The sequence below is a fragment of the Thalassophryne amazonica genome, chromosome 4 (genome assembly GCF_902500255.1).
Source record: "Thalassophryne amazonica chromosome 4, fThaAma1.1, whole genome shotgun sequence".
NCBI lineage: Eukaryota > Metazoa > Chordata > Actinopteri > Batrachoidiformes > Batrachoididae > Thalassophryne > Thalassophryne amazonica.
In genome coordinates this window covers 109,766,553-109,794,235 of record NC_047106.1, presented here as the reverse complement: position 1 = coordinate 109,794,235, position 27,683 = coordinate 109,766,553, and the positions used below count along the sequence as shown (strand labels likewise).

At 40.1% G+C, this 27,683-nt stretch overlaps 1 protein-coding gene across 2 annotated transcripts in view; it reads right to left on the bottom strand.

Annotated features, from left to right (window-relative positions):
• The window catches only part of LOC117508614 (FRAS1-related extracellular matrix protein 2-like), a 385,322-nt gene that overhangs the window by 150,067 nt on the left and 207,572 nt on the right, over window positions 1–27,683 (bottom strand). For both annotated transcript variants that reach the window (XM_034168411.1, XM_034168410.1), the window contains exon 6: window positions 24,139–24,390. In XM_034168411.1, coding sequence (XP_034024302.1) covers window positions 24,139–24,390 — 252 coding nt within the window. The remainder of the gene's footprint in view (window positions 1–24,138; window positions 24,391–27,683) is intronic.

Genomic DNA, 27,683 nt, shown 5'->3' with positions numbered 1-27,683 from the left:
CAAACGACAGACAATGTGCAGTCTGAGAGCAATCCCACTGCAATCTACATATTCGTACGCGGTCATAACAGCATTCGGAACAATAAGATCGTGGTCAGGGGAACCCTGACACGCCAAATCCTGCCGGCATGTCCCACTTGAGCCACGTACGTGCACCTCCACTGGATCCTGTTAAGGGAGTGCAAAGGAAATGTTGATATGCAACATATATGTGTCACGCATCCATCATGTGAAGTAGATGTGAACATTGCACAATCTAACCGAAAGCACCGTCTGTCACTGCAAGTCAATCCATCACTGTGCATGTAAGAGGCTCAGCACGGCAATGCAATGCAGCTAAATGGGATGTCACACCCATAATACACAGATTATGGCATGTTTACCATCGAACTCTATTGGAGGAATGACAGTGGAACTGTTTTGCCAGCCCATGACACCATAAATAAACATGTAAACTCACCTCCGGTACAGCCCCAGGTGTGTGTCACAGCGCTGGGTGGACAATGGCAAGGCACTGCAGCCTGTGGTTACGTCCCTCTCGCCCCAGCTGCACCATGTGCTGACAACATTGGTTCACAAATGCCTCGTTGACCACGGCATAAATATATCCCATGTTAGGCGCCATCCCGAGACACACCGCGTGCCAATGGACGGCGTGGGCCATAACTGGACAGTGTTGAACACAACCCCTCCGTGTGCTCAGCACATCACCCTCACAGTGCTGTGTCCATGAGCACAGTGCTGACAGTCCGTCAGGTGTGGGACACACATGTCCATCCTGCCGGCCCAATGTCCTGCTCAGTGCACGGGAAGGAGTGAGTGGACAGGCGAATCATTGAGTGAGTGGGTGACAGAGTGAGTGACAGCACTCTGGCGCTGTAGTCTGAGTTCTTTATTTATGATCGTGGTGCAGTCTGACAGCAGTCTATGTCTACGTACTGTTGTCCAACAGCGTTTGGGCTGCGGTCGTGCACAACACAGTCTGGACTTGATTAGCTCATATTCTACATGGTCTTCAGGCACTTTTACACAGCTGTCCAACTGTCTGTCCCTCCCGGCTGTACCGCAATGTTTGAGTTTTTCCCATGCCAGCTGATTCTGCTTGATTCCTGCTATGTGTGATGGGGGTCTTAACAGAAGATAAAACTGTGAAATTCAGCACACTGAATAGTAGCATTCTATACAACAAAAATGTCTATGTAGGAACAGGCTGGTAGGTTAACCAATGACACAGGCTGTAGGTCAAAACACAACAGGAAGACATTCTGCATGGCAACATTGTCCGTGAGAGAAACAGCAATTGGCTTCACTAGATTAGTAGGCAGAGGGTCAGAACACAGTCATCAATCATACCAGGCAAACAGTCTTTTAAATGGCAGGCAAGGCTCAAAAACACAAAGAGGCACTATAGGTCTGCAACTGGAGATCCAACATAGAGAAACAATGCCAGAATGCAGGCAACAAAGTTAGACAATCTGGCACTAGAGTAAGGAGCATAAAGTGTTTCACTCAATGAACGAGTAAAGGAGCACGCACATGAAACCAGAAGCTTGAGTGACCGTGGGCAGTCAGTAAAGCCAAACAAATATATGAAGAGCAGATGTAGTATCAGAATACGGGAATGAATAGAATTTATTGGAGATATAAGGTAAGCTCAGAGATAAAAAAAAATTAACATACAAGAGATATTACAAGAAAAAGAGCAACCACAAGAGCACAAAATAAACACCAGAGACAAAATCAAGATGTGAACTGTGGCATAAATTCTATTATGCTTCTATCTTACTTTTAGCAAAGGAAAACAACTGGATAGGAGAGATTTCACACATAATGTACTGCCACACTAATTATCACTCTTCAGCTGATGCTTTAACTTTCTTGTCACTGTGCTTCTTAATTACTCTTTCCTTTGAGGCTGTGTTCTGCTGTCATTTATTCACTTTGAAATTCCTGTTCTGCTTTCACCTGTCATTTGGATTCTTCTTCTTTTTGTTATTATTATTAGGTTTTGTTTATCTTATTTAATTCAGTGCATGTCTTGTGTTGGTGCACTGGTGCTTTAAGTGCATTATTCTGCTTTGATGTGGCTGTTTTTCTTGCTGCTCAAATCCACAGCTAAGGATGTAAAATTCCATTTACCCCCTGCAACAGACACAGACTGACAAGCTGATTCTTTGCTCTGGAGCTTGCAGGGATTTTTGGGGCGGTGTCAACATGCAGGGGTTGAAACTAATCCTCCCAGATCCTCCCACCCGCTGAGCCGACAACCTCAACAACCTGCGGAGATCGAAAATGCAGCAATGATCCTCGACTACCTTCTCACTCAAGCAGACTGTAAATTGTGATGTCTGGAGCTTCAAACAGAAGCACAGGTACTGGACACAAGTACCACACATATGGTATAGTATAACATGTATCTACGATTATAACAATGTGACTAAATAAATAAAAATAAATGTCAGTACTTGTACAGTTTTATGGACTAGGAACGATTCTGAATATAATCATAAATATTTATTTGTATTATTTTTGTACTGCAAAAGCAGGGTGAAGAATCTGTTTTTTTTTTTGTTTTGTTTTTGAATCTCTTTTTCTGCATGATTACCCTATAAAGGTAATCAATACACAGTAATAAATACTGTATTGCCATGCCATGTACAAATCAGCAGAATTTCAGTTTTACCAAAGGTGATTTTGAACTAATCCCCCCTCCCCCCCTCTCTCTCTGTGAAGGTGAAATAATTGTGATAAATAGAGAAATTAGTGCTTTGGTTGGAATAAGACATGCTTTCTTGGATACTGAAAAAAATATTTACTTCTTCTAAGAAGGTAACGTCAGCAGATGTTTTTATATGTGTGTGTGTGTGTGTTTGTGTGTCTGAGTGATATTTAAAAAAAAGACAAAAGCAAATTTCAAAGAAGTTTAGTGAAGAGCTTAACCTTGGGTCAAGGGAGAGTTGATTAGATTTTGAGGCAGATGTGAGGTATATCCATTACTTTTTAAAATTTTTATTCCTCTTTCTATGACCTCCCCTACTGATTTCCATGCTATTTGTACTTTGGAAAAATAACTCCCAGTGGCACTTCAGCACAGTTAAGAATAGCCTTGGTGGAGATATGTGGTCTCTTCCTGCTATGAAGTTATTCATGCTATAAAATTCAGGTCTTCCAGGCAAAAACATTTCACCGTTACTTGTCTCATCGCCTCCACTAACGGAGAGTCTTAACTTTCCATTTAAATCAAATATCTATGAACATCTACGTTTGCTGGAGTTTATGAGTTGTCCCTTCAAGTTCGTAAGCTGTAGTGACGTCTTTCGTGTGTAGAAATGGTCACTGTTAGTTGCACGGAGATCTCAAAGCCAACCTTTGTACAAAAGCTCACGGTCTCAATGGAGAATCTTCTATTTGGCAGCTGCATTTATCCACCAGATTTGGTCATTTTTGCTTTGCTAACAGAAATTAGGAGGCTTAGTATTACATCTGATGGTTTTAGACCAATCTGTGAGAATTCAGTATTCATACAGTAGTGTTCAGAATAATAGTAGTGCTATGTGACTAAAAAGATTAATCCAGGTTTTGAATATATTTCTTATTGTTACATGGGAAACAAGGTACCAGTAGATTCAGTAGATTCTCACAAATCCAACAAGACCAAGCATTCATGATATGCACACTCTTAAGGCTATGAAACTGGGCTATTAGTAAAAAAAAAAGTAGAAAAGAGGGTGTTCACAATAATAGTAGCATCTGCTGTTGATGCTACAAACTCAAAACTATTATGTTCAAACTGCTTTTCTAGCAATCCTGTGAATCACTAAACTAGTATTTAGTTGTATAACCACAGTTTTTCATGATTTCTTCACATCTATGAGGCATTAATTTTGTTGGTTTGGAACCAAGATTTTGCTCGTTTACTAGTGTGCTTGGGGTCATTGTCTTGTTGAAACACCCATTTCAAGGGCATGTCCTCTTCAGCATAAGTCAACATGACCTCTTCGAGTATTTTGACATATCCAAACTGATCCATGATACCTGCTATGCGATATATAGGCCCAACACCATAGTAGAAGAAACATGCCCATATCATGATGCTTGCACCACCATGCTTCACTGTCTTCACTGTGAACTGTGGCTTGAATTCAGAATTTGGGGGTCGTCTCACAAACTGTCTGCAGCCCTTGGACCCAAAAAGAACAATTTTACTCTCATCAGTCACAAAATATTCCTCCATTTCTCTTTAGGCCAGTTGATGTGTTCTTTGGGAAATTGTAACCTCTTCTGCACATGTCTTTTATTTAACAGAGGGACTTTGCAGGGGATTCTTGCAAAAAAAATTTGCTTCACACAGGCGTCTTCTAACTGTCACAGCACTTACAGGTAACTCCAGACTGTCTTTGATCATCCTGGAGCTGATCAATGGGTGAGCCTTTGCCATTCTGGTTATTCTTCTATCCATTTTGATGGTTGTTTTCCATTTTATTCCACGCGTCTCTGTTTTTTTGTCCATTTTAAAGCATTGGAGATCATTGTAGATGAACAGCCTATAATATTTTGCACCTGTGTATACGTTTTCCCCTCTCCAATCAACTTTTTAATCAAACTATGCTGTTCTTCTGAACAATGTCTTGAACGTCCCATTTTCCTCAGGCTTTCAAAGAGAAAAGCATGTTCAACAGGTGCTGGCTTCATCCTTAAATAGGGGACACCTGATTCACACCTGTTTGTTCCACAAAACTGACAAACTCACTGACTGAATGCCACACTATTATTATTGTGAACACCCCCTTTTCTAATTTTTTTTTTACTAATAGCCCAATTTCATAGCCTTAAGAGTGTGCATATCATGAATGCTTGGTCTTGCTGGATTTGTGAGAATCTACTGAATCTAGTGGTACCTTGTTTCCAATGTAACAATAAGAAATATACTCAAAACCTGGATTAATCTTTTTAGTCACATAGCACTACTATTATTCTGAACACTATTGTATAAGAAATTCACAAGCAGAATAAAAATATATGCAGCATTGATTTATTGAAGCGGGGGGGCTTCTATGCTGGCTTTGCACAGAACATTTTTTACAGAGTTTGTGTATGAAATCATAACAGAAGGAACAGTATTACTGTACAGCGATGTTTACAATATGAATATGATAATCAGCAGAGGAGCTGTTTCTCTTGTTCTTGGCTGGGTTCCAGCTCATGTGGAGTTTTGCACGTTTACAGGTGATGAGGGCTACGTGCCTACAAGAAGCTGTGACTAATGATTACCTGTGGCTTTTAATATAATCATTTTGTGCTCCTCTGGTTTGCTGTCTCGAAAAGAAGCCATTGTGCCGACACATATTTCTTTGCAGATATCACTAATGAATGTTGGTAAGACATATCTCAGGCCACAACCCAGCATAGCTGTTGAAAGGTCTCCTGGGAATACCCTGCGAAGACCTTTCACTGACAGGGACAGGTGCTCTGACAGGCACACACTCCTTTTTCCCCACCTACACTGCCAACTAGGCAGTTACTCCTACAAGAGAGATGACAAAGAAGGATGCAGTGTCCCTGTTTACATCCGTCCTTTGTATCCTTGTGCAGTGAAGCAACTCTTAATGAAAAGTTAATACAGTGGAACTGAAACAGGAGATGAATCTTACTCTGCTAAAAAAAACTGGTGTTTTTTCTGCTGTTCTTAAAGTTTACTGTTTACAGTATGTCACCACCAGTGCTCAGATCATTTAATTTTTACCCCACTGAGGTTGATACTGAGGTTTGGCACCACATAATTTCCCTTGTACTTAACTTCCCATGGATGCCAACAAACAGACACCTTCCGCATCTCATCCATGTGGCGTGGTAACAATTTGAAACGTAGAGGGAAGAACGGTTTCTGTGCTTCCTGTGTGTGTGTGGGGGGGGCGCTATTCTGCAGTTCTAAGTCATTTTGGATAAAAAAAAATCTGCTCAGTGAGTAAATATAGATATAATGTCACGAATATTAAAGTTAGATGTAAATATTTTCAAATTTATTTTACTTTTATTTTATGATTTTTGTTTTACTATATTTTTTTGTCACTGGGAGCACTGCCCTCATGCTAATACAAAACCCACAGTGAGGGTATTTTTTGCAGTATTGTATTAAACAAAAATGAACATATTACTACTACTACTAAAAATAATAATAAATTACTATTAGAGGTACCTGTCTTAACCCAGGTGAAGAGTAATTACCAAATTTGAACCATTCATTAAACAAAAAACAACAACAATACACTACAACAACAACTACTACAACTACTACTACTACTACTACTACTACTAATGATAATAATAATAAATTACGAACAGAGATACCTGTCTTTGCCCGAGTGAAGAGTAATTACCAAGTTTTAACCATTTTTGAGAAAAAAAAAAAAGCTAAGGTATAAATAAACTACAGCACTCACTAAAGGCCTGGTCCCACTGGCGTTTAGGATGATTTGTGTATGAATTGCGCACAAAATTGGTTCATATTTGCTAAACGTCCGCAATATCCGTGAAACATGCCTGTATGAGTCGGGTGACATCCGCACACGTCCGCACATGTCTGCAATTATTAACGTTTTTCCGATGCCAAGATTTTTGAGCTGCACAAAATTTTGGCTGCGGATGATATCCTCCTTACATACTCAATACATACACAATACATACTCAATCTATGCGCTGTATATCCACCGTTATCCACTGATTTCTGCAACTGACGGGGTATTGCAGCTTGGCAGGGGACTGGGACAGTGTGTAAAATGGATATATAGCGTGCCCATTACGTCCACATCACAAACTAAAATAAGCTGTAGCGACTGCGTACAGAGTGGCCACGAATAAAGCCATTGTATTACGTCAGTTTTGCATCTGATTTGCGGACAATTTGCGAATGCATAAGAAACACTCCACGTAAACCAAAGTACCATGGCAGACATCGACATACCTGCTAGTCAGTGCCAATCCAGCTGTGGAAATGTACAGATGTAGTTGTGGATCCCCAAAAACGCCATCCAACAACATAAAGGTGCACTGACAGGAGCATGCTTTGCTTCACGCAGCAGCACGAACTGTGTCGTGATGATCCCACCTGCTGTGTTCACAGCTGGAAGCCGTTCTTTGTTCTACCGGCTGCCACGCACTCTGCGCTGGACGCTGCGCATATAAAATAATTATTTTGTGGCAGATTAATCATGTTTTCTGCAAATTCGCTGTTGAAAACAGCTCTAATCACTTCCTGAATCACAGAGGAGGCTACAGCTAGAGCCGTTCATGCGTGCGCGCGCATGCGCCTAACTAGCTGCAGAAAGCATTTTGAGCCGTCTAAAAAGGTAATTATTTGACTTGTTTAAATTGTCAAGGCTTGATAAAACAGTTGCGTGTTTTTTCTTTCTTGTCTGCAGCTGTTACAGTATTTATTCCTTTGTTTATAACAGATTTAACTTCATGTTATAATCGTTCAGACGAGCTGCGCTCTGATGCGATCGGCTGACGTCACCACTCGCCTTGTTCACTGCTTGTTTACTCCAATCAACTTGTCCAACTCCAGCATTTGCTCCAGAGGCTGTGGTGTTGGTGTGACTAGTGATGTCGAAAGGCCCGAGTGCACTTCATTTTTGACTGCAATGCAGATACCGTGCATGTACAACACATGTGCAATGCATCTGTAATACCTCCGTGATAATCACAATGCGTCCGATCCGTTTCCTCAATACTATCAGTTATCAAGTTGTTCAGAAAACCTTACACCCTTCGGCCTCAAGGTGTATGGTTTTCGTCAGGGTGTATAAAGCCATATTCATTGGTAAAACAACTTGGTAACAATTTTATCATATACCTATAAATGATAAATGTTGTATGGTTTTCTGAAGGGTGTAAAAAGCCATATTCATTGGTGAACAACTTGATAATGATTTTATCATATACAGTGGCCCCTCGTTTATCACGGGAGTTACGTTCTAAAAATAACCCGTGATAGGCGAAATCCGCGAAGTAGTCAGCGTTATTTTTTTACAATTATTATAGGCGTTTTAAGGCTGTAAAACCCCTCACTACACACTTTATACACTTTTCTCAAACAGGCATTAACATTTTCTCACTTTTCTCTCCTGTGTAAACACTAAGTTCAAACCTTAGTAGAAAAAAAATAGAACGTTTGTTGGGAAAGTGTAGTGACACGGACCCACAACAGGGGGCGCAAATGAACGGTCAATAGATGAGCCAAAAAATAACAATTTAATGTTGTGAAGGTGCACAACGAACATACAGACAATCTCAGAATATCATTACAGTCAATCCACAAAGGTGACGTGTGGGCAGGCTCGAGGATAGAAGACGTCCGTCCTGAGAAGAGCCGGAACCACACGATTTCCGCCAGCCACAGAACCTGGTGAATACTGGAGCCGCCAAGTCCCGAATTCCCAGGTGATCACCGTCCCCGACTGTCGGATCTGGTACTGCTGGCGAGGAACAAAGACAGTCAAGTGTGGGTGTGTGTACACCCAGTAACAACAGCGGTGGGAATGCCACCTCCACCTCTCACTCAATATGTTGCAGCGATCCCTCAGAGGAAAAAGAGTGCCGTCTTGCACAGCCTCCACAAAAGGACCGGTACTCCTGCAAACACTCACAATAAACAGATTTACAAAAGGCTGAGGATATTACCTCCAATAAAGTATGATATCTCGGCGATGAGGTGGAGATGACGTCTGGGTTTTATGGAGTGAGATGATGAAGAATGAGTGACAGCTGTCAGGAAGTAATGAGTAACAGCTGTCACTCCCGGCTGAGTCCGTGACGGCAGCGCCCTCTCGTGCCTGAAGCCCGCACTTCAGGCAGGGCGCCCTCTGGTGGTGGGCCAGCAGTACCTCTTCTGGCGGCCCACAAAACAACGTTTATAAGTAATTATGATGGCTTTTAGAACTATCAAATTTAATTTTAACTATCAACCTACGAGGTTGGACACATAAGAAATTATTAATAGTGACTCACCAGTATTTCACAGTTCCTCTGACCGCGCTTCTTCGTTGTGGCACCGCTCCGCTGTCTGGATTGGCTGATTACTCGGGTGGTATGAAAAATATTACCCGTCCACGAAAAGGGTGTATTTCTATTTATTCTTTAGTGTTTTATCCAGTCATATCGACGTATCATTTATAGGTATATGATAAATACGTTATACATCCGTGAGTGTTTGTCATATATTCGCTGTACATTACTAATATATCCGTAATTCATACTGAGACATCTGTCATTTTTGGCCACTTTTGTTGCAGACGACAATGAACGCCCAACATTTGTATACTCAATTCATGCGCAATTAATCCACTCCTCAGTGGCCTTTAGTGTTCAGTCTTTTAAAAATGCCAGGTTTCCCTGAAATTTCATATTTCAGCACCTATATCTATGGATTTAGAAGAAAGACAGCATATAGCTTATTTTTTCTTTTCTACGTGTAGAGAAAGTTTAACTTGATCAGTATGTGACTGTTTGGTGAAGATGTGCACAGCACAAAGCAACAGCTGATTTATCAGAGCATCTGTTTGTTTCTGTGTTTGACAAAAGTGACTCTGCATTGTTAGTCTATTTCAAAATGACCATAATTGTTTGTGTCTGTTTTTGACAATAATTACTCTAGATTAGTCTGAATATTTTAACATAATCATAGCTGTTTGTGTGTGTTTGACAAAAGTTACTTATTAGTCTATTTCAAAATGATCATAATTGTTTGTGTCTGTGTTTGACAAAAATTACTGTACATTAGTCTTACTATGTCAACATGATCATAGTTGTTTGTGCGTGCTTGACAAAAGTGACAGAATGGTAGTCTTACTTTTTCAAAATGATCATAAATCCCTCTATATTAGATATTTGTGGTATAAAAGTGAAGATAAGTGATGGTTATGAACGGTGAACATGAGCAACTCCAAAAAAATTTTGAAGTAGTGTAGATGGAATGAATGGATAAATAAATTAATGAATGAAGGGATGAATGAAGGAATGAAGCTTGATATGCAGAATACAGTCTTAGTGTAATTTATCTAAATCGTTCAAAAATTTGGTCATATGTATAGTGACTGACAACATTTTCCCTCATTATGCAAAAAAGCACATTTTCATTTTGGACAAGTGATCTATAATTTACTTCATATGTGGCATGACTTTTGTGACCATCTCTACACCAAAACAGTTCATCCATGTGAATAAATGTGTATTTTCAATAAAGATTTGAAGAATTTTCTAAAAATGCATTTATTTTTTTCCGGTTTATTCCTTTATACAGTGCTGTACTAAAACATCTGTCACATATTCTGAAAGCTGAGGATCATCTGAACATTTTGATATACAATACATGGACATTACACCACTAGCATTTGGTAAATACAGAATGAAAGACAACAATGTACTCAAAAATTTAATTACATATTTACATACTTTTGTTTTTGTTATGACTGTTATCTGTGCTATGGTTTTTTTTTGCTCTCCAATGGTGCTGCGGGAGTTCAACGCAGCAGCAATGGAGGTTTTTCTTTTCCCAAGTCTTTCCTTGTGTGTGCTTTTATATGTGTTCATGTACCGGACCGGCTTGTGTGTGATGTTGTTTGTTAGGTGTGTCATGAGGCCGGTCAAGGTTTGCTCAGCCCTGCTCGTGACCTAGGGCAGGGATATACATCTGGAGCTGGTCCCCGGGCGCCAAAAAGGCGACCTCTGCTCCTAATTGGCAATTAGGATGGGTAAAATGCAGTAAACACATTTCATTGTGCAGGGAACATGTTCCTATGTGCATATGACAATAAACTTCTTTTGAATCCTTGAATCCTTAAATCCTATGTATGTAAATATGTAATTTTATTCACATATTACACTATGCTTATGAGACAAAGACTCACAACTCAAGTTGAGTTCAACATCCAAAACTTGTAAGAGCTCTTTATGTTAAAGAGAGGTAGCAAGTGGACATAATTAAACGCAGCTGCGTGTTTTAGAGTGTAGGTGTGCATGCAGGTATGAATGGTTTTGTTGGTCTGTGGCCCTGCAGTGGACTGGCATCCTGTCCAGGGTGCGAATTTGGAAAATGTAGGATGGTAGGGGAAGGTTCCTGTTGTGTGTCGTCCTGGTATCTGCTGTCTCTCTCTTTCCAGGTGGCACACCTTGTGGAGCTGATGAGCACACCTGTCTGCAATCAACCTGCCTCCATATAAACCCTGGTTCAACAGCTCATCGGCGCCAGAAACTCAGTGTTCACGACCTGCTATCTGGCCTCTCTATTTCTGTATAGTGCCTTTTTGTCTGCGTTCCATCGCAGTGTTTCTTGTCTCATTGTTTGGGAAACTGTATGGTGCTTCTCACCTGTTCAAGTCTGGGTCTGAGTGATTGTGAGCAGCCGCCCTCATACTGTCTGTCTCCTTCGCAGTGACACCACTCACTGTCAGCTCCACAGGGGGCCACCTGGACCACAGACCACTCACAACTCCTCACCTTGGATCTCCACCTGCACACCGGGTCTACAAGGCTGCGACCTCCTGTTTCTACCGCAACGCGGGCCGAGTCTCCACTCTGCAACCCTCCCAATCAGTACACACCATTTATGCAGCATTTGTAATCATCCCTGTACAATAAATCTGGCTTACTTTATCCTTCCAGCCTCCCTGCTTTGGGCTCCAATCCTGGTTTAGGGTCACATTCGTCACAGTTCCGCCTTTTTCGCCACTGACTGGCAAGAAGGTGTCTACCATGATTGGCTATGTGATTTCTCCGTACAATGTCATCTTAACCCTTTTCAGGACTTTTGGGGTCCATTGGACCACATGGCAATTGTTTTCTCCATATTGTGCTGACTAAAGTCCTGAATTTGGTTAAGTTCAGGAACTGCCGCTCTCTTATCCTGATCGTAACGGTGGGATAAATGTGTACCATTATATTTTTATTTCACAGGGGTGGTGGCCAAGTGGTTAATGCGCTTGGTTTAAGTGCAAAAGGTTCCCGGGTTCAAATCCCACCCCTGCCACATTTCTCCAAACGTCAAGTTTTGTGTGTTTAAAGCCACAGAAGAAAAGCCAGAGAGCCGCGGAGCCAGCAAGGAGCACAGAGGCGGCTCTCCAGGAACCTGTGGCTCGGGTCTAGCTGGTCTGGTACATTACACGTGGACAGCAGCCTGGCGCACAGCGCACAACTGCGGAACTGTGATGGAGTGTCTATTTTTGGACTGCGTAAAAAAAAAAAAATAAGGGACATCTTTAAATGCTGCTGTGAATCTGTGAATTGAAAACCCACACTTTAAAGGGGCCAGGTGTGGGAGGGCTGGAGGTTTGGACCAAACTCATGCCTAAACGAGCGCCAACATGGCGTTATCATAGCTGATGCGAGCCATTCGAGGCTGTAATGACAGGTCGGTCGTGGCTCACTTGAGGCTGCTACGTGGCACATGCGGGGTACAGAGAGGCACATAGTGGCACCTTCATAGTGGATACGTGATAGATGAAAACGTGAGTCATTCTTTGAATAATTGTGAAACACCCATGTCTTCATCCTTCATTATTCGGTGGGACCCAGGCTTAATGTGGAGTTGTGTCAGGAAGGGCATCCGGCGTAAAACCTGTGCCAATTCAACATGCAGATCCACCTTGGATTTCCTGTGGCGACCCTGAGTGCAAACAAGGGAGCAGCCGAAGGGACTTACAGTAGTGTTCAGAATAATAGTAGCGCTATGTGACTAAAAAGATTAATTCAGGTTTTGAGTATATTTTTTATTGTTACATGGGAAACAAGGTACCAGTAGATTCAGTAGATTCTCACAAATCCAACAAGACCAAGCATTCATGATATGCACACTCTTAAGGCTATGAAATTGGGCTATTAGTAAAAAAGTGGAAAAGGGGGTGTTCACAATAATAATAGTGTGGCATTCAGTCAGTGAGTTTGTCAATTTTGTGGAACAAACAGGTGTGAATTAGGTGTCCCCTATTTAAGGATGAAACCAGCACCTGTCGAACATGCTTTTCTCTTTGAAAGCCTGAGGAAAATGGGATGTGCAAGACACTGTTCAGAAGAACAGTGTAGCTTGATTAAAAAGTTGATTGGAGAGGGGAAAACTTATACGCAGGTGCAAAAAATTATAGGCTGTTCATCTACAATGATCTCCAATGCTTTAAAATGGACAAAAAACAAAGACACGTGGAATAAAATGGAAAACAACCATCAAAATGGATAGAAGAATAACCAGAATGGCAAAGGCTCACCCATTGATCAGCTCCAGGATGATCAAAGACAGTCTGGAGTTACCTGTAAGTGCTATGACAGTTAGAAGATGCCTGTGTGAAGCTAATTTATTTGCAAGAATCCCCTGCAAAGTCCCTCTAAAAAAGTCATGTGCAGAAGAGGTTACAATTTGCCAAAGAACACATCAACTGGCCTAAAGAGAAATGGAGGAATATTTTGTGGACTGATGAGAGTAAAATTGTTCTTTTTGGGTTCAAGGGCCGCAGACAGTTTGTGAGACGACCCCCCAAACTCTGAATTCAAGCCACAGTTCACAGTGAAGACAGTGAAGCATGGTGGTGCAAGCATCATGATATGGGCATGTTTCTCCTACTATGCTATTGGGCTTATATATCGTATACCAGGTATCATGGATCAGTTTGGATATGTCAAAATACTTGAAGAGGTCATGTTGCCTTATGCTGAAGAGGACATGCCCTTGAAATGAGTGTTTCAACAAGACAATGACCCCAAGCACACTAGTAAATGAACAAAATCTTGGTTCCAAACCAACAAAATTAATGCCTCGCAGATGTGAAGAAATCATGAAAAACTGTGGTTATACAACTAAATACTAGTTTAGTGATTCACAGGATTGCTAAAAAAGCAGTTTGAACATATAATAGTTTTGAATTTGTAACGTCAACAGCAGATGCTACTATTATTGTGAACACCCCCTTTTCTACTTTTTTTTTTACTAATAGCCCAATTTCATAGCCTTAAGAGTGTGCATATCATGAATGCTTGGTCTTGTTAGATTTGTGAGAATCTACTGAATCTACTGGTACCTTGTTTCCCATGTAACAATACGAAATATACTCAAAACCTGGATTAATCGTTTTACTCACATAGCACTACTATTATTCTGAACACTACTGTACTTTTTTTATTTATATTCCAAGCTCATGTTTTCATAGCCTGTTTAGAGTGTGTTTAGATTAGCCTTAGCTTTTTGGGGTAGTTTTGTGATGGAAATGTGAACTTACAATGTTATCACAATGTTGGATTCTTGTTTACACTGTTGGCTCTCAAGCGTTGAACAGTATCCTATTAAAGCATATGCAGACTTGTGCAATGTCTGGGTCCAAATGTAGGCCTGTGCAATAAAATATCTCCTCCAATCTTTACTCATTTCAACCCATCGGTCACAATTGTGACCGGAAAAACATTTGACACTTTCAAGGCTTTAAATATGTTACTGAATCAATCATCAATCAGTACATGTAGAGCAAAAATTGAGACATGGAAGGCTTTGAATGAAGTATGTGCAATATCAAGCGCATAGTGCAATTTCTCACATGACCAGAGCTGTTTACATTATAGTGGCACAGACAGAATCAAATTGTTACACCAATGCTCTCAAATAAAACCTTAGGAAGGTTTGTTAAAATAAACATCACCAAGATTGGCAAATTTTCCAGAATTTACACTTTTCTCTGTGCAATCATCAAAATATGAACATACTTCACTCAGTAATGTTACTATGACTTTGTACCAGCTCAATTCAACACACTCAAATCAAAATCATAAACATACCTCCCCCCTCCCCAACCCCAGTGGGCCTACCATGTCATAATAGTCCAATATTTACACACTTTACAGCACCCCCACTGTCTCACCTTTGCCCCAATGAACCTTACATACTGCATTTTATATATATTGAACACTCTCCCCACACACATCTCATCCACCATTCACCACCCCATTGTACCCACCCCAGCCCAGTGGACCAAACATACTGTAATAGTACAATTCTAATATATTATGTCCACCCAGTTAGGGTTGGGGGGGGTGGCGGTCTGTGTGTTTAATATTTTGAAGTAAATATCTAAAACTGATCAAGGACAAACTATTCGAAACATCTCTGGTTGAAATATGTTAAAATAATGAGGACTACACAGAGAAATGTGTCAACTGGCCATGAAAAACCCTGATAATACATTATCCCACCGGCCACTATTGTGATCGACCATTAAGAAAAAAACACCTTTTCACCTGCTTTTCCATGAAAATAATAATAATAATAATAATAATAATAATAACAGTTGATCATTTTAAAGGGGACTAATGGCACATGATTTACATATTTTCATGTCTGGGAAAAATGTGGGATTAAATGGGTTAATGATGTGAAGTAATAACAAGGTGACTGGTAGTAAGATACACTGGGTCACCAGAAACTTTTTCAGGGCATCATTCAGGAAGAAACCAACGGTCTATAAGGGAAATAAGGCACGAGCATGTATAATGTAACCAGTTTGTAACAGTTTATTACTAGATTGTAGAATTCTAATATCAGAAAGAAACAAAGAAAAACAGACGCTTGCATTTATGTGTTGACATGAAATGTAATAAATGCAATATAGAAATGACTGTTTATCTGTTTATACTGATAAACCTATATCTTATTTAATCTGGGATCGTGCACATATTCAAATTCAGGTTCAGGAGCCAGCCAAAAACAAATACAAATACATAAAAAAATATATAGCTGCAAGCAGGCATGTCTAGCAGAAATGGCAGCATAGATAAAGTAAATGTTAGTTTGCTCACTACCAGGATAGTAACTTTACTGAAGATGCCATGGTGGATAGCCATTGATAAACTATTCACCTGCAATAACCAAGTACAGCCTTCTAGTTATTTTGCAGATATATTTACCACTTAGCTTAAAACATTTACCACTTTTAAAACATTTCTCTCTGCTCAGCTGTCAGTCAGTCAGTCTGCCCTGCTCGAGCATCAGATAACTTTTCAAAACTGACTTCTACTGCTCACCTTCTCCCCAATCAGAGGCAAAAAGGGTGGAACCTTCCCCTAGCATTCTACGATTCACAAATTCACGTCCAAGGTGTACCTCACCTCACCTCACGCCCTATGACTACTGGGATAAGCTCCACCCAGTTAGGACATAACATTTTGGTAACATTATACTGTATATTGGTTATATTTAGGTTATGGTTATCAGGTTATTGGTTACTGGCTATTGCTTGAAGCCATGTAAGTAATCATTCAACCAAGGCGTTTGTGTGTTTCGGGGGGAACATGGTTTTAATAAAGGTGGAGCGATCATGTCGAGTATATGGTTGTGAGCGCTGAGTTTAAGTTGTCCATAAGACTGTCTACTGAATGGTCATTTTCCAGGTGTGACACTAAGATATTAGGCAGTCTGGCTCCAGTTCAATTGTAGCTGTAGAGTTGATGTGTCGCCGCAATGGTGAATAAGTTCTTGTTCCAGTAAACACAGCAATGAGACTGTAAACTTAATAAGTGAGTGATTGGAGACCACTGACAGAAGGAACACAAGGTCAATATTTGTGACAGCGATACCATGAATGAGGACCAAATGTTATCTGGTTTAATCCCTGTTAATCATGTAATTTCACATACTGAGAGTCAGTCAGTCAGTATATATTAACAAATTTTTGAGTAATTTAAATAAAATGGCACTAAATATATTACATAAAAAGCTTCATTCATTCATCCTTTCATCCCATTTTCACAAATTTACTTTTTTTTAAAGCCGCCCATGAACACTGTTCATATCCATCATTTATGTCAACTTTTATACCACAATTATCTAATACAGAGGGATTTATGATCACTTTGAAATAGTAAGACTAAAGCACAGTCACATTTTTCAAACACAGAAACAAACAAATAAATCAGCTTTTGCTGTGTGCTGCACAGTTATTTGAAACTTTCTCTACATGTAAACAAACAAACAAATAAAATTAACACAATTTCACTGAACAACTCTGCGTGCTGCTATTGAAATGCTGTCAGTCTTCTAAACCCATGGATATCAGTGGCAAAGCCCTGACATTCCAGGTTTAGATGTCAATTTAATTTTGTATTTTTTGGTCACTGAGAGCATCAGTGTGATACTACTTATACCCCCAACAAGGTTTCTTTTTTCAGTGTCAGGCTAGATAATAATAATAATAATAATAATAATAATAATAATAATAATAATAATAATAATAATAATAACAGAAGAAGAAGAAAACATTTTATTTACGAGGTCTGTCCGTAAAGTATCGTACCTTTTTATTTTTTTCAAAAACTATATGGATTTCATTCATATGTTTTTACGTCAGACATGCTTGAACCCTCGTGCGCATGCGTGAGTTTTTCCACGCCTGTCGGTGACGTCATTTCGGAGTGTTAGAGGACAAGTTGGGACATGTCCAGCTCTCCACAAGTTCTTTTATACTCACTCGACTGGTAAGCACTGAAAGCTGAGATAGACATGTCTCAACTTGTCCTCTAACACTCCGAAACGGAGGTGTTCCTTTGTCTTGCTTCATCAGCAAATCGGTTGTGACGCGCGAAGCCTCCGCGCGGCTTTCCATGACAAAATCTCTTGTTAAAAGTGAAATCTGCCGGAAAATGACTGATGTCCAGGTCTTGTGATAACCAGAGAAAGAGCACACGACGGTCTCGTATCCACAGAGCCATCAGCTTAGAAATGATCCAGTGGTTTGTGCCGCATCGTCGCAGCTCGCAGCGCGGCGCACCGACCGTCCTTTAAAGGGGTCCTTAAACCTGTAGTTAAAGTCCTTATTCTCTGTGAAGCCCGTAAAATTTTCACTGAAAGCCAGATAAATTTTTCAAATGGTTTCCAGGTGCCTGTCTCTAACAGCTTCTGAAAAAATTCTGATGGAAAAAAAGTCCTTTTCATTCCGCCATTTCCAGACAATGAAAATCCGACGAGGGGGCGGGACCACTCCTTCCACAAGGCGTGCTCACAGGCGGATGACGTCACCGACAGGCGTGGAAAAACTCACGCATGCGCACGAGGGTTCAAGCATGTCTGACGTAAAAACATATGAATGAAATCCATATAGTTTTTGAAAAAAATAAAAAGGTACGATACTTTACGGACAGACCTCGTATATACCACTTCCACAGCAATAAAGTGCTTCAATGAATAAAACACAATAAAAACTAAATAATACAATAGTTAAAATAAAAAATAAGAGTTCATACAAACAGAAAACAAATCACTAACAATGAACATTTCCCAACCACTATTGATTGCATTTAGTGTTTTGAGTCTATATTTGAAAATAAACACAAGATAATTATTGTGATACATGAAAAGTGAATATTTTGGTATTTTATATGGGTAGCAAGCATTCGCATCAGGCTGTTTTCACAGGAAGTGTACTTTCAGCGTGAGACTCAAGTTAATGTAATTTATAATTACTTCTTCGAAATTAATTAAATAACTATCAAACTGAAGACCATTAAAATTGTTTTGAGACAACACAAGCCACCAATTGTATGATCACTATTAACCACTTTTTTAGCCCGCTCCTTTGCTTCTGCCTTTATCTGATCATTAAATAATAATAATAATAATAGCAACAAAATGAAACAAGCAACACAAGCACTTACCTCATTTCTTCTTAATGAATGTTAACTGCTTTTTTCTTAATAAAGTAACACAATTCACCAAGTGCACTAGAGCTTCTCCTCTATTTCTGTTCTTTAGATAAGTTACAAGATGATATCATTCACTGGTTTGGAGTTATTCTCTACATAAAGTGGCTGAAATGGACTCACTCATTCACCCACTCATCTATATTTTTGCTGTCCAAGCCCTATGCTGTTATTAGTGGAGGGAATACAAGGAACACAAAGGCTGTTGCCACAAAACATTTTGTGTAGCTTTACCTTTGGGAAACCTTGGCGCTGTCTGACAGCTCATATGTACAATTAAGAAGACTTTGACTGTCACTGCAGCACACGGCCTGAGGCTAAGAAAACATCATTCCGGATAAAACAAGAAAGAACCTGAGTGCGGACTGTAAATGCTGGTTGTCAGACTTGAGTTAATCCTGTGATGGACTGAGCCTTCTTTAGTCTTGTTTCTCTGTGATAATGCACTGAGCCCACCGAGTGTGGGCGAGGACTCCAAAGAAAGAACATAAAACAAAAATATTCCCATATAATTCAGAAAAGGTTTACTTTTGAGTTACAGTAAGTCTGGTATAGTGCCCCAAAACTTTCACCCTGTTCAGCCTGGGTCCTCTTAAATGCCAATTTAGCTTTATATATCATTAATTAAATGCTTTTTACATAATATGCAATCTTACAAATATTAAATTGATGCAGAAAAACAATGTTCCTGTTCGTTAGAAATAGTAGAATTACTCCTGAAATACCAAACTTGTACCAAATAGGCAAGCAGATGGGTTACAGTACTTTGATTATATGTAGCTCCAACAGCGTGTTGTTGTTCATCAGTCCACATCACCATCTTAGCGGAGAGGGAATACGAGGGCTGTCCATAAAGTATAGGTCCTTTTTATTTTTTTCAAAAACTATATGGATTTCATTCATATGTTTTTACGTCAGACATGCTTGAACCCTCGTGCGCATGCGTGAGTTTTTCCACGCCTGTCGGTGACGTCATTCACCTGTGAGCACTCCTTGTGGGAGGAGTCGTCCAGCCCCTCGTCGGAATTCCTTTGTCTGAGAAGTTGCTGAGAGACTGGCGCTTTGTTTGATCAAAATTTTTTCTAAACCTGTGAGACACATCGAAGTGGACACGGTTAAAAAAATTAAGCTGATTTTCGGTGGAACTTTTAACGGCTGATGAGAGATTTTGAGGTGATACTGTCGCTTTAAGGACTTCCCACGGAGCGAGACGTCGCGCAGCGCTCTCAGGCACCGTCGTCAGCCTGTTTCAAGCTGAAAACCTCCACATTTCAGGCTCTATTGATCCAGGACGTCATGAGAGAACAGAGAAGTTTCAGAAGAAGTCGGTTTCGGCATTTTATCCGGATATTCCACTGTTAAAGGAGATTTTTTTTAATGAAAGACGTGCGGACGGGTCTGCGCGTCGGGACGCAGCCGGCACGGTGCAGCGGCACAGGAAAAACACCTCCGTGTTGATAACCATTTGTAAAATCCAGGAGGCTTTTGATGGCTTTCAGTGGAGTGAGTATATGAGAAATTGTTTAACAGCTGGACATGTTCCAACTTGTCCTTAAGGCTTCCAACAGAGGTGTTTTTCCTGTAGCGGAGCGACCAGTCCGCACGTCTTTCATTAAAAAAATCTCCTTTAACAGTGGAATATCCGGATAAAATGCTGAAACCGACTTCTTCTGAAACTTCTCTGTTCTCTCACGACGTCCTGGATCAATAGAGCCTGAAATGTGGAGGTTTTCAGCTTGAAACAGACTGACGACGGCGGCTGAGAGCGCTGCGTGACGTCTCGCTCCGTGGGAAGTCCTTAAAGCGACAGTATCACCTCAAAATCTCTCATCAGCCGTTAAAATTTTCACCGAAAACCAGCTTAATTTTCGAACCGTGTCCACTTCGATGTGTCTCACAGGTTTAGAAAAAATTTTGATCAAACAAAGCGCCAGTCTCTCAGCAACTTCTCAGACAAAGGAATTCCGACGAGGGGCTGGACGACTCCTCCCACAAGGAGTGCTCACAGGCGAATGACGTCACCGACAGGCGTGGAAAAACTCACGCATGCGCACGAGGGTTCAAGCATGTCTGACGTAAAAACATATGAATGAAATCCATATAGTTTTTGAAAAAAATAAAAAGGACCTATACTTTATGGACAGCCCTCGCATATCAAAATTTAAGCAAATTGAGCTCTCTGTGACAAGTTTTTGCAATTTGGTATGGTGTCAGATATAGGCATAAAGTTTAAAAACCCACTGCATATAAATTGTGCTCGCCCCCTGGTAGCCGGTATGCACAAAATCAAATATGGCTGCCACCAAAAACTGAGAATGTCATATCTCAGCTCCTGTTAGTACTAGAATCCATTATAATGCCACTTTTTCTATGGTTATTAGTGTGACAAATCCATTTCTGAAGTCATTTTTCAATTTCAAGGCTATTTCAAGGTTAAATACTATTTTAAAGGTAGTCAAAAGCAGCCGTATATGGAATTAAGCCATATACAAAGATGATCTTACATTGATCTAGTGCTAATCTGATAATGAAAACATTACCTTTGATAATTATTGGTTAGTGACTTGAAAATGTTTGTGTATCCTTCCTCTGACTTAACTATATTCCTCTTCTCTTTTCCTTTCACAGCTAAATTCATACAAAATCCTTTAGTGGTGTACCCGGAAATCACAATGTAGGTGGGCCCCAGATTAAAATCAGCTGGGCTGAACCCAAAATGCTTATGTTACCAAACTCGACCATTAGAACTATACCTGCTTGTGAATACAGCACAGTTTACCCTCACCATGCACTTTATATGTCATCAGACATTGTGATAAGAAGACAACATTGCATTGGCACAGTGCCCCCCCCCACACACACACAGTGCAGCTGACAGACACAACTCATAAACCACACTGACAAATACACAACAGTAAAAAGCGACGAATGGTCCAAAAATATAAATGGTCTTACTTTTGATGTACTTTTAAACATTTTCAACATATTTAAGAGTCAAAGTATTCATCAACTTTATTTGTTCTCCTCTCAGTCCCTGGTGCATTCACACTCATAAATCTCTCTCCCTCCCCTGTCTGCCTCTCTCTCTCTCTCTCTCTCTCTCTCTCTCTCTCTCTCTCTCTCTCTCTCTCTCTCTCTCTCAAAACACATGCACACTCCTTTTCTATTAACAAACTAACCGGTTTGCATAGAATAAAAATCACCAGATTTGTCACTAGAAACCTCAGAAAGTGCACGTTCTGCTCTACTCTGTTCTGCCTCAGAGCTGCAATCAATAAAACTTGAGAGATTTTCAAAATAATGTGCTCAGAATGACCCCCCACCACCACCACCAAAATGCTCTAACAACAGACACTGCTCTACTCTGCAAGACAGTTTTTCAATTAGACAAGAAATATCATCACATTTTGACAGGGGCGCTACCAGGGATTTTGGGCACCATAAAAAGAAATCTTACTGGGCTACCCCCCCCATATTATTTTGTCAGTATTATAATTGTATTAGGGGCCTCTATGGGCCCCTGTCAATCATGGGCCCCTAGAATCCTTCTCCTTATTCGCCCCTTTTCGGCACCCCTGCGTTTTGATATCATATCCTTACTGCCCACTTACTACCTTGTAAGCCAAGTGGATGGTCACCGCGCAATCAACAAAAAACGAAGACTTCTGATTGGACTTGTCAGTCAGGCCCACCTCCAGGTCCACCACAGCGACGCAGCAGAAATCCTTTCTGCAGGGTTGTGGAGAGGTATGACCGTGCTATTTGAGTTTTAGAATGACTTTGAACATTTCGGTGAGGAAATGGACTCTGGCTCGCTGACTGATGAGCGCAGCTGCAACTAATCCATCATCACTCCAACTTCCACAAAGCATCCAGCTGGTGGCCAGCATGTCCACAGAATATCATATTGGCAAAACAAAGTTGCTGTTTGGATTGATCTGGTGTGTCATAATTCACCAGATTTGAATGAGTTTCTCCCCATTATATGGTGAGTTACAAGATGAAAGCATTTATTTTTGTTTTTGAGTTATTTTGTTGATTATCTGGAGGGAATGGACTCATTATCTATCTAGCTATCATCTCTCTATTTACTCGCTGGATTTTAGAAGGTGCAAGCCTCTGAATATTTTAGTTTGCATGAAGGTCAAAGGTCACAATCCACAACAAGAGTAGTCATTATATTTTCAGTTGTAATCATGCAAATGTGGAATAACATCAAAAGAAAGCAAGTGTCCTGCAGCAAAATTTTTTTTGAAGTGTCTGAGATAAAAATAATTGCCAGCTCAAACTAAGCAATTAAATAATATAATGCTGAATTGAACATTACATAATCATTCCAGTCATCTCATTTGAAAAGGGTTTTGATCCAATGGACAAAAAAGAAAAAAGGCCTGTAATGATGGTGAATTTTTCAGCTGCACTGATGCTTGTCTGTGATCACAGAGTGTGACTTCACAGCTGAGCTGCTCAAGATTGTCAGAGCGATAGGGAGCTGAGCTTCATTTGTCAGGTGTTGGCGAACAAAGAGGCATCAAGCCGATATGGGAGACTATCAGCCCTCCAGCCTGAGCCTGCAGATACGAGATAAAGAACTTCCCCTCCAGGAAGGAGGCTTACATATCCAAAGGCTTTCTCTCCAGCACATGGAGGCACGCACAATGCACACGGAGCAAAAAGACAACATTCAAACACACAGTTGACGTGTTTGTTGTCTGTGTTTGAACATCTCTGTTTGGCTCAGTTTATGCAGGACAAATAGTGCAACCATGAAGTGTACCAAAAACAATATTCAGCTGTTATATGAAAGTACTCAACACTATGATCATGACATGATAATAATAATAATAATAATAATAATAATAATAATAATAATAATAATAATAATAATAATAATAATGGAAATCAGATGGCACAAAATCATCAAATGCCACATAGTAGTTCAACCACTGGTGAACTACTATTTTTTTTCAGTGGATTTTGGCTAATTTGGGGGCACTGAATCTGAATTTGGTGTTAGTTTTTGACAATCACATCACGTTTTTGAGATATGAAAACATATTTCTCATGTCAATAATTGAAGCAAAAGCTGCAGTCTCGCAAACCTCTTTGGTGCCATAAATTATATTATGGCTGTTGTTCACATTTCGCGAACCTGGTTTAAAAACTATGCTTTGGAAGCTGCTTTTGTGCAGAATTAGTGGCATTAAACTCGTGAGTGAATGAGCAACTTTTGCATAATCCATCAATATGGGACATGCAGATTGCAAAACAATGTGACATGATAGAGTACATGCAAGAAAAAAAAGTTGCGGACCAAGTGGAAAAAAAGGACTTTAATTATAATTAAAGTTCTTTCCTTGGTGCTGTCATAGATGACTTTACACAATCCTCAGTGAATCAGGTGAAATGTTGTCTTACCGTCATCCAAATCAGGCATGATTGTAATTCTAGCTGTGGGGAAGTCAGAGCCCAGGCGGCCCCCCATGGGCATACTGAGAGTGACATTGAAGCTTTCCTCATCTTCACAAAGAGAGTCGTCGATGATCACAACTCGGCAGGATTTTTCTACTTCTCCCTTGTCAAAGCGCAGGACGCTGTGATGGTCCTCCGGCCTGGAGATGTAATCGGAGTAGGACAGCACCGTGGTGGGGATTGTGCCTGTGGCTGACACTAGACAGTGAGCACAAACAAAATTTATTATTCAAACACTCCGCTGCAACACAGTAAACAATGCTGCCAGATGATTGCAGTGACTCTCCGCTGACACCTAAATTTTCAGCTTTGCTTGACGTTATTATGTGAAATCATTAATGTCACAAAGCTGGTATATTTGTTGGTCCCAGGAGAGCAGAATTTTATACGGAAAGCTGTTTCAATATCTCATTTATTTCCTTAGATATGCTAATGTTTTTAGATGACAACTTCTGCTTTTCCATTGATGTTTGACCTTGACACGGCCTGTGTTGCAAGAGGACAGTCCACTGAATTTATTTACCACATTTCACTGATTTTGATCTGTGTATTGATAGATTTTGGCATGGACCATAGATGATGACCTCTGATTTGACCTTGACCTTGGACCTTGACATGAGCTGTTGTGGAAGAGGACGCTCCACCGACTTTATCCGCAAACAAATGGACAAACACATAGACAAGGCTATTCTGATACATTCAACTTCATAGTCAGGCTAAAAATGTGGTGCTGGAGTATTTCTCTTTATTTCTAATTTACATAATGGGGCAATTGAAACTGGTGGGATTGAAACTGAATGAATATTTGCCATAATAATGGGTTAATTAGGGAACATTTGGCTGTATTTAAGGGCCTACCTGAAAAACTATTGCTTTGTAGGATTTAGGAGGAGAAAAAAGAAATCTAAAGTCAAGGTTTCTGGAGCATAATTTTGAATCTCGACCAGTCAAGTTCCTTCTTTGGACTAATCTGAAAAAGATTCATGAGCAACTGTACAGTCTAAGAAGCTTGAGACAGGGCATGCAACTGTATTTGGTGAGTGTCCATGTATAATGTCCTGTTTAAAGGGCACATAATCTGAGTATAAAGTAAGGTCCAGAGTGTAAAGGGGTTGCATAAAGTCACAAAATCATAGTTGTAAGGAGAAAAGAGGAGTAGCAAAGGTTAAAGAAAAGGCATATAGCAAGCTGTACATGAAGTTAAATTTCATTTAGTCAATTTCAATTAGTCCATTTCATCATTAAGGAAAGAAATAAGGACTTGTACAGATTGACCAATTTAATTTATTTCATTTATATAGCACCAAATCACAACAAAGCTGCCTGAAGGCACTTCACATAAATAAGGTCTAACCTTACCAACTGCAGGAGCAAGCACACAGGTGAGAGTGGTAAGGAAAAACTCCATCTGATGATACTGAGGAAGAAACCTCAAGCAGACCAGACTCAAAGGGGTGACCCACTAGTTAGGCCATTCTAACAGTTGCAAGGTTTTTACAAAGCTGAAGAAACAGGAAACAGAAAACCATCAAAAACAAAGTCCATAACTGAGATGACCATGCAAGCAATTGTCCTGGCTACACAAAGGGACAGAGATTGGAAAGGATGTGCAGCAGGTTAGTGTGATAAATGATGCAGATGGTAATGTGCTGACAAGCAAGGAGAGTTTGTTGAGAAGGTGAAGGGAATATTTTGAGGAGCTTGTGAATGAAGAAAAGGTAAGAGACAAGGATGGAAGATGCTGACTGAGTAAATTAGGAAGTGTGAGGGATTAGTAAGGATGAAGTGAGGACAGCTATGAAGAGTGGAAAGGCACTAGGTCTCAGTGGATGCACAGAAATGTTTAGGAGAGATAGCAGTGCAGTTTCTAACCAGACTGATTAATATAATCTTTGGCTGATGTGCAGAGCTGCAGTAATTATAGAGGCATAAAGTTGATCAGCCACAGCATGAAGTTATGGGGAAGCATACAACCCCTGGCAAAAATTATGGAATCACCGGCCTCGGAGGATGTTCATTCAGTTGTTTAATTTTGTAGAAAAAAAGCAGATCACAGACATGACACAAAACTAAAGTCATTTCAAATGGCAACTTTCTGGCTTTAAGAAACACTATAAGAAATCAAGAAAAAAGATTGTGACAGTCAGTAATGGTTACATTTTTAGACCAAGCAGAGGAAAAAAATATGGAATCACTCAATTCTGAGGAAAAAATTATGGAATCACCCTGTAAATTTTCATCCCCAAAACTAACACCTGCATCATATCAGATCTGCTCATTAGTCTGCATCTAAAAAGGAGTGAACACACCTTGGAGAGCTGTTGCACCAAGTGGACTGACATGAATCATGGCTCCAACACAAGAGATGTCAATTGAAACAAAGGAGAGGATTATCAAACTCTTAAAAGAGAGTAAATCATCATGCAATGCTGCAAAAGATGTTGGTTGTTCACAGTCAGCTGTGTCTAAACTCTGGACCAAATACAAACAACATGAGAAGGTTGTTAAAGGCAAACATACTGGTAGACCAAGGAAGACATCAAAGCGTCAAGACAGAAAACTTAAAGCAATATGTCTCAAAAATCGAAAAATGCACAACAAAACAAATGAGGAACGAATGGGAGGAAACTGGAGTCAACGTCTGTGACCGAACTGTAAGAAACCGCCTAAAGGAAATGGGTTTTACATACAGAAAAGCTAAATGAAAGCCATCATTAACACCTAAACAGAAAAAAACAAGGTTACAATGGACTAAGGAAAAGCAGTCGTGGACTGTGGATGACTGGATGAAAGTCATATTCAGTGATGAATCTCGAATCTGCATTGGGCAAGGTGATGATGCTGGAACTTTTGTTTGGTGCTGTTCCAATGAGATTTATAAAGATGACTGCCTGAAGAGAACATGTAAATTTCCACAGTCATTGATGATATGGGGCTGCATGTCAGGTAAAGGCACTGGGGAGATGGCTGTCATTACATCATCAATAAATGCACAAGTTTACATTGATATTTTGGACAATTGAAAGGATGTTTGGGGATGATGAAATCATTTTTCAAGATGATAATGCATCTTGCCATAGAGCAAAAACTGCGAAAACATTCCTTGCAAGAAGACACGTAGGGTCAATGTCATGGCATAGGGTCAATGTCAATGAGCAGATCTGATTTGATGCAGGTGTTAGTTTTGGGGATGAAAATTTACAGGGTGATTCCATAATTTTTTCCTCAGAATTGAGTGATTCCATATTTTTTTCCTCTGCTTGGTCTAAAAATGTAACCGTTACTGACTGCCATAATATTTTTTTCTTGATTTCTTATAGTGTTTCTTAAAGCCAGAAAGTTGCCATTTGAAATGACTTTAGTTTTGTGTCATGTCTGTGATCTGCTTTTTTTCTACAAAATTAAACAACTGAATGAACATCCTCTGAGGCCGGTGATTCCATAATTTTTGCCAGGGGTTGTAGTAGAAGCTAGGCTTAGAAAAGAGGTAA